The 11,615-nt window shown below is 46.5% G+C and overlaps 1 protein-coding gene across 2 annotated transcripts in view; it reads left to right on the top strand.

Annotated features, from left to right (window-relative positions):
- Positions 1-2,867: 2,867 nt before the first annotated feature.
- Positions 2,868-11,615, top strand: part of LOC306818793 (zeta-sarcoglycan-like) — a 313,446-nt gene continuing 304,698 nt past the window's right edge. For both annotated transcript variants that reach the window (XM_079336511.1, XM_079336512.1), the window contains exon 1: positions 2,868-3,834. In XM_079336511.1, coding sequence (XP_079192637.1) covers positions 3,796-3,834 — 39 coding nt within the window. In that variant the 5' untranslated portion in view covers positions 2,868-3,795. The remainder of the gene's footprint in view (positions 3,835-11,615) is intronic.

Raw genomic sequence — 11,615 nt, 5'->3', positions numbered from 1 at the left:
CAAGACACGACGGAAGAGAGAGAGAGAGAGAGAGGGAGAGAGAGGGAGATAGGTGATGTCATTTCCAGCTGGCACAGGACTGGCTGTCAGTACCTGATATCAGCCGCTCCCTTATAAAACATAACGAGTCCTGGGGAAAATGATTAATTGCCCGACAGTGCAAAGTTTATGGAAAAGAAGGGGGGGGGGGGCAGGAGGTGGAGGTGGTAGCGAGTTACAGAGGAGCAGAAAATAGCCAAAGAGTATAATGGAGAGAGAGAGAGAGAGAGAGAGAGAGAGAGACAGAAAGAAAAGCTGTTGGGGTAAAGAGGGCTTTGATGCAAAGTGGCGTTGGATAGCGATGGGGGGGGGGGGGGGGGGGGGGGTGAGAGAGAGATGTGCACGAAAAAGAGAGTCGGACAAACAGAGAGGGGGGAGCATGAGAGAAAGAGTGAGGAGGATTCATTACTATGATGTTCGTTATCTCTGACTGACTCCCTCAACAAATGTCCCTCTGTGCTCTGTAGAGGGCCCATCTGTGTGTGTGTGTGTGTGTGTGTTCCCTTGTGTTTACTGTATGTGGTCAGTTGAGTTGAGAGTTATTTTGACTTTAAGTCTTGCATCATTTTTGATGAGATGGGGTTTAACTTTTGATACATTTTACTTTTATTGAGTAGATAATTCAATTCTAAAGTCACATTTAGGTTTTTGTGGTTGGGGTCCAGAAAGTCGTCGACCTTTTGCCCCCTACGGTCTGGTCTCAACCAAGCTGCAATGATGAAAAAGAAAAGCTGATGTATAAGTGTAACATCCTGCAGTTCCTGGAGTGTCCACTAGAGGCTGGCTGCAGTTCCTGGAGTGTCCACTAGAGGCTGGCTGCAGTACCTGGAGTGTCCACCAGAGGCTGGCTGCAGCAGCACAGGAAGTCACATACACACCCATTCAAACAGCCTGTTTTTACAGCAGACATGAACATGTTTACAGCCTGCTTCAAAAAACCAAATAGGTGTGATTAGCTCATGTCTCCATCCACACACACTGTGTCCAATAATATTTAAAGAGTAAGATCTCAAGCGACATGGACGCCTCTCACCACACGCACAGTGGACGCACAGTGGACGCACAGTGGATGCACAGTGGACGCACAGTGGATGCACAGTGGACGCACAGTGGACGCACAGTGGACGCACAGTGGACGCACAGTGGATGCACAGTGGACGCACAGTGGACGCACAGTGGATGCACAGTGGACGCACAGTGGACGCACAGTGGACGCACAGTGGATGCACAGTGGACGCACAGTGGACGCACAGTGGACGCACAGTGGACGCACAGTGGACGCACAGTGGACGCACAGTGGATGCACAGTGGACGCACAGTGGACGCACAGTGGATGCACAGTGGACGCACAGTGGACGCACAGTGGACGCACAGTGGACGCACAGTGGATGCACAGTGGACGCACAGTGGATGCACAGTGGATGCACAGTGGACGCACAGTGGACGCACAGTGGATGCACAGTGGATGCACAGTGGACGCACAGTGGATGCACAGTGGACGCACAGTGGACGCACAGTGGACGCAGTCTTGTTAAAGGAAAAGTAAAAAGAGACTTTGAAGATGATTTCGTCGCCTTCTTGGAAAATGAGGGAGAAAACCGGAGGAGCGTTTCTTTAATGCAGCTCTTTTGAGTCCACACACCGTCGAGCCCATTTCATTTAAAGTCCACATGAAGCCGACCTTTGAGAGTTTCTAACTGCAGGCTCTTGAATTGTTTCCAACTGAAAGGCGACAGACGTCCAATCACAAGACAGAAAGTGAGTCATGACGTTGGAATAAGGTGACTGGGAAAAAAGTTTTACAGGATTAGAGAACTCGGTTATTTAGATGTGAACATATTCTTCTATTATCCAGATACATAAAGATCTAAACGCTGATTAAATATGTATTTTTCATCACATTGGGACTTTAACTTGGTTATTTAGATGAACATGCAGATTAACAAACAATGATGATAGTTTCCTGTCTTGCACATGGTTTACCTGCAGCATGTCAGGAGGACTGAAAATTCAACTCCTAAAAACAAAGATGTGCAACGTGTACACATCTTAGTTCTTTTATAGGCTATGATCCAAGGACATCATATCACTGTCATTTATTGTTTGTTTGGTGCAATGATTCTGTGAATTCTGTGACATCTTATCACCAAATGTAGGCAGAAGAAGGATCTGCAATAAACTGAGGTCATTTTAGTTCAGAGCTTGCAGCTACTGCATGACTTTGTACAGATGGACACGCTCCCCTCTTCTTCTTCTTCTTCTTATGACATCCGTGTTTTCTGCCTCTCCCCCCTTCTTTTGTCTCCACCCCCCCTCCCGCTGCTCTCCTCTCCACTCCACTGCTCCTCTCCTTATTCAAAAGGTGTGTGACAGATAATAAAAAGCTCTGCTGGTCGGTAGGCGGCGACACCTCATTATGCAGAAGAAAGATGAGGACAATTTACACATGAAGAAGAAAGAAAGAAAGAAAGAAAGAAAGAAAGAAAGAAAGAAAGAAAGAAAGAAAGAAAGAAAGAAAGAAAGAAAGAAAGAAAGAAAGAAGAAAATAAAGTACATGATATTTCTGTCTCCCTTTAGATCCGCTATAGGGCTATAATACTTACATAGACATACAATTTAGTACTTGTGCCTTCTATTTTTGCAGACACACAGTTTCATCATACTCATATGCACGTCACACACACACGCACACACACACACACACACACACACACACCAGACTTTCTGTAACAGCCTTCCATTCTCTGCATTTAAATCTCTCTCTCGTCTTCAGTGACAAAGCAACATTTTCTTTTCATCTACTTGATTAGAAAGAGTCTTCTCCTCTTCTCCTCTCCTCACCCTCCTATACCCTTAACAAACACGCGCGCGCGCGCGCACACACACACACACCGGTGCGTCAGTCTTTGGAATAATATACACCATAAACCTTGCATCTTTCTCTCCTCTCGTCTCAACTCTCACAGCTCTGCTGATCTCCTCTCTTCAGCGTTTCTCCCTCCAGGACATCCTCTCTCTCTCTCTCTCTCTCTCTCTCTCTCTCTCTCCCTCTCTCTCTCTCTCTCTCTCTCTCTCTCTCTCTCTCTCTCTCCCTCTCTCTCTCGCTTTTCTTCCAGTGAGAGCTGATATCTCTGGCGGTTTGCCGCATGGAAGTCGCCCAGGCAAGGCAGAAATCATCTATCTGATCCGGACTCCTTCTCCTTCACTGCTGCGCGAGCAGACATAACATCACTCTCACGTTTAACGGGATTTCAACGGGATACAACGGTATTTATCCGCTGACCGACTGACAGGAGAGTCTCTCTGGCTTCATTCCTGCAGTGGGGGTAATATTACCTACTCAGATGTAACACCAAAAAAAGGAAGACGCACCGGCTTGTCAAGTGCGCAAAAGCCGCAACTTGAAACATTACGCACGGCTTCCGCTGTCTTATTCCTTATCCTTCACATTTTATATTTCCTCCCTGCACCGGCAAACCGGGGACCGGAGGTGGTGGTCGGGGGACTTCCACGGCATGGAGTCCCGATTTTACCAGGCGTCCCACCCGGAGGAATGAAACTGAGAGAATTCGTCGCGGTGGAATATTAATAAGCTGATCGAAACGCTGATCCAGGGGATGTTGCACCAGAGTTTGGGACTCTAGAGAGCATTCCAACTTTTTCTTTTCTTCCCTCATTTTTAATCCCTCGACTCCTCGTCTTCGCCGCCGGGACTTCTATTTTCGTGACTGACTTGCAGCACTTCACTTCTCCGTCATGGACCGGTCGACATCTTTGGATATAGAGGCGCTCAAGGTAAGACGCACGCATCCCTCCCGGCGGCGCGCACCTGCTCTCGGGCTGGAGAGTTGCGATGCTCCGCTGGCCCGTGTGGTTGGATTGCTGAGTTGATGGCTGGGTGGCCTCGTGCGTGACTGAGTATGATGGGTGGCATGTTTATTGGTTGGCTCCTTGAATTAACATGCAGCAGGGTGGCGGATAGTAGATAAAAAACTGTGCAATGCTGGGTGCCTGGGTGGCTTTCTTTTGGCTGGATGGGTGACCTTATGGCTCTATGATGCTTGGGAGGACATCTGGATCAATGTTTTTGTACACAGCTCTGGTTGTTACAACACCATCTCTCGCTTTCTTAGAATATCCACACTCTTTCTTTGTTGGTTTGGAAATGAGAGAGGAGTGTGTGTGTGTGTGTGTGTGCGTGTGTGCGTGTGTGTGTGTATGTGTGTGTGCGTGTGTGTCAGTGGTTGGTGCGTGGAGTGAATATCAATATGCTTCCTTTGCACAGAGTTGTTGCAAGGCGTCGGTGGGACGCTCGATCGACGGGACGGATTGGCCCGGCGGGGCGGCATCTTTGTGCAGAGGGTTCTGGGAGGAGATGGAGACGCCGCCCGGTTATCACGTCTCACTCCTTCCCTCTCACCCTCTCTTAAATGATTCTCCCTTCACATTCATCTCCCCGAACCCGGTGTGTCTGCCAAAAAGTCATTCTGCACGTTTGGAAAAAATACTCCACCTGTGCACTTGTTTGCACGCGACGTGCGCGCGTGCTGTGTGTTGCTGCTCGCTCAATTTTGGAATGCAATTCCCCCCCCCACCTCGATATGTTCATGTGTTTGTCCACATGGCTGTAATTATCATGCAGCCATGTTAATGTCATCCCCCAATTATCCCGAGAGGCCCAATCACATTCAGGCTCAGCTCTGTCTGAGTGTTTATTGGTTATCTTGTGTGCAATGGATCAAAATGATGCAAAAACAGAGCGAAAGGTTATTTAGAAGCAGCTGCATTCAGCACCTGCTCCCTGTCTGAAAAGGTGATTTCCTGTGTTAAACTGTGTGTAATACAATCAAACATATTCTTTAAAGCAAAACGATGGTTCCCATAGGAATATAAATGTAATGCTGTACGGATTAAGACACATATTGAAGGAGGATTTGGATGATTTATTACGACAAGCCAGAAGAAATTCGGGCAGGTCGTTGAACTGCAGACATGTAATGTAATACTTTCTGAGTTTTCATCACCAAAAGCAAAGCGGGGAGGAAGCGTGGGTAGAAATGTCCATTTTCCGTGTGCTGCGGCTGTTACTGATAACCAGTTATTGGATAAATCAGCAAATCGATGAGATTCCCCAGGAGGGGGGGGGGGGGGGTTTGACATTTCAAGTAGCATTTTATGTGATGAAATTTCTGAGAACAGGACCTGGAGTCTGCGCTGACGCGGGCCTGCAGATTGACTTTGACTCCGCTGGCTGGTTGTCATCAAGATGAAAATTGACATTCTGATTTAAAAATGACCTTAACTGTTGGCCAAGGAATTTGCCCTGCACAGACGTGTGTGTGTGTGTGTGTGTGTGTGTGTGTGTGTGGGGGGGGGGTTTGTGTTTGTGGTCATACGAGCAGAGTGTCACATCTTCCAGGTGATTGAAATGTACCTGTCACACACACAGATACAAACACAGAGGAGAGAGCGAGCATTCGCTTTGCATTGGTGCAAGAACTGAAACGTGCTGCAAAAAAAACCAGAGCATCAAACATCGTGAAGAAACTAAACCATTAAGACTGAATGCATTCTTCGACCCAGGCTGTGAACATGTTAAGAACATGTTAAAAAGTGCATCGTACCATGGGACTGTATGGGGATGCTGTGACTCATGTGACACTTTATATTTCATAAGGAAGTAATTGACATGACTGTGCAGAATCTGTCTGTGCTACGCCAGCCAGTCCCAGCACACCATGACCCCCCCACAGCACTGGGTGGCCACCAAACCAGTGCGAGCCCCGGTGTGCTGGTCGTCTCGCTCTGCTCGTTGGCTTTAAAGGATTTCCGTCCTCTGCCCCCGCTCCATCCATCCATCTGCCCGTTGTTTTTTGCAGGGCCGGTGTCATATCCTTGGCAGTGCTGACAGTCCCTGAGTCCGAGTGCATTGGTAGCTGGCACTCACACTCCACACACACTCACACTCCACACACACACACTCCACACACACACACACACACACACACACACACACACACACTTTCCCCTGCCATTAGCTTTATTTGTAGTGAAGGTCACAAAAGTCTGTTTGTGTGTGTACTTGCATGTTTTTTTAGTTTTTTTATTGGTACAAGGATCTTTGTAAATCCTTCAAACAACATTATTTTTTATTGCATTTTGGAGTTGACGTAAATCAGCACGGTGTCCTTCCATGAAAAGCAAAAAGAAAAGTGATTGAGTGCGTGCAGGTTTGTGGACCAGCTGGCCTAAAAAAAAACTCTAAAAGTTACCTGGAGACCAACAGAAACACACACACACACACACACACACACACACACGGCGCAATCCAGTCTAATGAAAAGCCTGATTTTTATTCAGCCAAGAGAGAGAGAGAGAGAGAGAGAGAGAGAGAGAGAGTGCTTTCAAGAGCGTGTGCTTCAAAGAGCAATCACCGGAAATGAACAGCGAGCAAGGACAACATCGGGATATTTAGGAAGTCGCTGCATCATATCAAATATACAAGAGGCATTGGTGTGTGTGTGTGTGTGTGTGTGTGTGTGTGTGTTTGACAAAGACCTATCTGCTTGTAAATCAGTGCAGGTTTCAATATCAATGGAGCAGTTTAAGTGCTATTGATCTTTAGTAATAGCTGCACTGTAAATTATATGTGGTATAATAAAGGCAGTCGGACTGAATATGAGCCAGTCGCTCAGCGGGCCCTCGGCTTCAAACAGGAACCATCAGGTTCAGCTCTCAAACACAACAACGTTTAACTTAACAGCAGGACACAAAGAGTAGTGTTCACCTGTTTGTCTGTTTGACCAGCGTGTGTGTGTGTGTGTGTGTGTGTGTGTGTGTGTGTGTGTGTGTGTCAAGGCTCGTTGCCAACTTCAATCAAAGGTCTTAATGTAGAATAAGACCACTTTGCTGACAACGTGGCCGCTTTTCAAACATACTCATCAGATACTTTCCTCCAGTTTATAAGCCAACTTGAGTTCCAGAGCAGAGTTAGCCTCCAAATGTCGCTCAGCTACCTGCCAAGCTGGCTGGCAAAGTAAACCAACTTATGGTTCAAGCTTTGGCTGGAGAGAACCAGCATATCCACAGTGGCTGCTTTCCCACCCTGGTTGCACTCTTTCACTCAACCCCATTTGGTGACCAATCAGTAGCAGCCACCGTTTTGCATTTCTGGCCACTGAGCAGCTCAATTGGAGCAATTGGGGGTTCGGCGGCTCTTCCAAGGGCACTTCAGCAGTGGCTGCTGAGGGACGGGAGACCATTAGTCATTGATTTAAGCCAGCCAGCGCCCCCTGCAGAGCCAGGAAAGCCGGCCCCTCTCACCCTCAGGAAAGCAGGCTTCCTCATCTGCATATTAGCAGTTTAGCCTCGTTACATGCACAAACATAAACCACGAACAAAACAGTGAACTGATGACTTTAATGTGCTGAAGGGTGGCGTGCATGATATCATTTGGTGACGGTTCAGTTTGTTGAAGCTGCCAGTCGAACAGTGCTGACTCAGTCTGAGCCAAAAAAACAAAGCGCTCGTTCTCGTTATCGAGGAGTCTCTGCGAACGACTGCACGTGTGCTCGTCCTGCTCACAGACCCGTGACAGGTCGGGCTGCGGGAGATTCACTGAGGGTGATGTCATGTGTAGACGAAGGCAGAGAGGGCGCCAAACGCTTCCACAAGCACGCATTCAAAAGGAGTCACATGTGAGGATGTCTCAGGGAGCATCTCATGGTGGGACAAACACGTTCTTATCACAGGCTGAAAAGTCTCGTGGACGCTGCAGTTGTTACTTCCTCTCGTAGCTTATCACACCTGAGGGATGTGTGTGAAACGTTCAGAGCTCGTCCTCGTTCGTATATCTCATGCAGAGGTGCATCTCTGTCCAGAGTCCTCCGTGCTTCCAGCCTGCGTCCCGAGCTGAGAGAACAGATGCAAATGGAGAAGTGCAGGTGTTTACTATGCTGCAGGAGTAGAGCGAGGAAACACTTGGAATATTTGATCGTGTTGATCATGCCCCCTGGACGGCTGCAGAACACACTGAACTTTGATTTTTGTTTATTTTTTTTTCTTTTAGAAGTTGTGGACGTGGACTTTCTGTGCAGTCTCAGAATACATCATGAAACTTTTAAGTGAAGTGGACGGACTCCGAGTTCTTACAGGAAAAGCAAGAGAGGCTGTGGAGCCTTCAACTTTCCTTCAGGCTTTCTTATACTTTACCCTAACTCTCTCCTCCATTTGATATGCTCTGTAACACACACACACACACACACACACACACACACACACCCACACACACACACACACACACACACACACAGCACTCAGATAAGTTGCCAAGTTCAGCCGTCAGTCGTCAGTTCTGCCCACATCAGTCAATTTTACAGGTAATTAGCTGTTCTTTGCAGAAAGGCTACTTTCATTACACAGTAGCTTTAGTGTAAGAGCGTGTGTGTGTGTGTGTGTGTGTGTGTGTGTGTGTGTGTGTGCGTGCGTGTGTGCGTTTGCATTTGACAAGCGAGACAAAGTATTAATTTCCTACTTAAAAACACTTCCTTTATGTGTGTGTGTGTGTGTGTGTGTGTGTGCGTGTGTGTGTGTGTGTGTATTTGTGTGTGCTGCACATCTAGCATTGTTTAAAGGTCTAATAGCTAGCGGGCTACTGTTGGCCTTCTAAAGGTTAACTCAAAGTGTTTAGTCAGTGTGTGTGTGTGTGTGTGTGTGTGTGTGTGTGTGTGTGTGTATATATACAACCATGTGTGACAGAAATTCTGCAAAGTTGGCTGGGTAACAGAGTGAAGTAATTGACACTGCAGAGTCCCTCTGCTTTGCATTGTTTGCTGTTGTGTGTGTGTGTGTGTGTGTGTGTGTGTGTGTGTGTTTACGCCCCCCCATCACTACCTGTAATGAAGTGGAAGAAGGTAAACTAAGCCAGCTGTGAAGCTCTCCATTTAAGGAACATGCAGCCTCATTTCGGGGAGAGTGTGTGCTTTGCGTCCTCGGTGGGAGTTCGATGAAAACTTGGAGATCAGTTTCTCTGCTCTGTGTCTCTGCAGGAGAGACGACCTGAAGGGTTTATCTTAGCTTGGCACAGAGACGGAGGACAACAGGGAAGAAACTAGCTAGCTCCATCCAAACACACTGGAGCGACTCCATCACTGTCAGTGTGTAAGAAAACATGTCAGAGGTCATGACCTCCTTTTAAAGTTCTGCACTAAACCCAGGAGCAGGATGCAGGGCGTTATAATGCACCAATATTTAATATAACCAATAATAATAATAATACATAATTATATTAATTATATATTATTATAATATAATTATTATAATGACAAGTTATAATAATTTATATTTATACATAATAATAAGTTGTATTTTTATTTCTTTTTTATTATTTTTTATTGTATTTTTATCACACAATTTTGTGTGCACACAAAAAACAATTGCTATAATAATAATAATAATAATAATAATAATAATAATAATAATATAACCAATAAAATAATATAACCAACTATATAATATAATGAAATAACCAATCCCGGGTTAGAATGCACTTCCCATGGTACAGAGGCTAAAGTCCTGGTGGTCGTGGTTGTGGGTTCGAATCTCGCCTCTCCCCTTTGCTGCATGTCATCCCCCACTCTCTGTCCTGCCCCTCTTCAGCTGAACTGTCCAATCAATGAACAAAGCTTTAATGTTTGGACACTTTAATGACACTCACTTTCATTTGCATTTTAATGTGCGTCTGGCTCAATGGCAGCTGGCAGCTGCATCGGTTCCAGCTCCCTGCGACCTGACTTGGGGAAAAAAGCAGGACAGGTAGTGGATGCATGGAAGTGCTTTACAGAGCGCTCAAACATATGCACACACACACACACACATACGTGCACGGAAAGCACACACACGTGCTCCTCATGTTGGCTCCATTCTGTCAATTATATCCAAACGATTGACAAAGAAACAAACAGTTAATTAGCTGCCTTCCACTTGTCAGTCAATACGTTGGAAATAATTAAGAAAGAGGGCGATTTCATCATTTCTTTGTCTTGTGTGCATCCATGAAATTCATTTCTCTTGCCTAAGGACACATATTTAATGAGAGTCTGCGAGTGTGTGTGTGTGTGTGTGTGTGTGAGCAGCGTGCTGAATCTTTTATTTGTAGTACCTGCACTTCATAGTGTTATCCCCACAACTCCATGTGAATATATGTAATTAGTTTGGCCGGTGTTTACTCGAGGAGAGACTGCCCCCTAGGTGTGTTTGCATAGTGGAGCTCTCTTTCCACACTGATGATGAAAACGTACGCCGGCTTGCAAGTAGGAAAAAGCCACACTGGCAATCTAACACCTAAATATTGCATTCCCTCCAGGTGGTTGAGCGCGGAGGTGGGTGTCATGGGGGTCGACGTCTCTGCCCTCACATGCAGTCTGTCTCACTTTGATCGTGTGTCTTCTTCTCGTCACTGCGAATGAGGGAGAACCTCCGTGTCCTTCCACTTACATCAACGCTTGATTGAATCGACTTACAGAGCGCTGAGACTCGACGTGCTTCTGCGTTAACGCCAAACTCTGCATCAGTCACTCTCCCGTGTTGGCCGAGAGATTTTCTGTTGCTTCTCGGTTGGTAGTTTGCTGTAAAGTAAGCGTGGACTTCACACTTGATGCTGAAACACCGACACCATGAAGCTCGTCCTGCTTTGCGTGGGGTGAAGCGTACGGCAGATCTGAGCCGACACGACGATGGAGGTTTTCTGCTCGGTTGCTGTGATTGGTCAGATTCAGATGTTGACAAACTTGTCACAGTTTCCCGCTGACAGCTGATTGACCTGTCGTATTATTGTCTCTTGGGAAAGCTGTGAGTTTGATTGATTTGAAGTGGGAGGACCATTCAAGGTGCGTTCATTGTGCACGGTCAGTGAACCTCTTAGTGAGTCACTGAAAAGACTGAAATCGACGTGTTGGAGAAGCCTGTTTTACATCAGTCCATTTATGGCCCTTTCACTTCTGACAGTCATAATTATAAAGTGATATTTAATGGTTCCTGCGAGGGCATGCAAAGTGCCAGAGAACCGGATGTCTTGGCAGAATGGCACATGGAGCAGATGGGTGCTGTGAAATATCCTATGGGTGCAGGCATGTGGTCCCGAACGCAGCAGGTTCCATGATGAAAAAAAAGGTCTTAGGCCATCTATTACAGTTTGAAGAAAAACATCCCGAAGATTTCTTTGGAGGTCAAACGAAAGGTTAATGAGCTGCAGACTGAAGCGGGCAAATTTAATTATTTCTAAGAATGACCGGGCTCTGGGAAGCCAATGTTTCACAGAAACCAATGAATGCTGCCAGTAAAGCTGTGCGCCCTGCAAGTAAATTGTGTTGGAAGCTAAACGCACTGAGTGAAATTACACGGTGAAGAATGACGACGACGAGAGTGGAATTGACTTGTGCATCCGAGGTGTTTCAGGGACACAGTCAGCGTCCTCTGAGCCGCAATTACTGATATCGCAGCTTTTTCAAAACCTCAGGAAGAAATTATAGACAGGGAAGGTGTGTGTGTGTGTGTGTGTGTGGTGGTGGGGGGGGGGG

Source organism: Symphodus melops (assembly GCF_947650265.1).
Source record: "Symphodus melops genome assembly, chromosome: 2".
NCBI lineage: Eukaryota > Metazoa > Chordata > Actinopteri > Labriformes > Labridae > Symphodus > Symphodus melops.
Note: the sequence above shows the minus strand (reverse complement) of the source record. Positions and strands in the feature narration are given on the sequence as shown.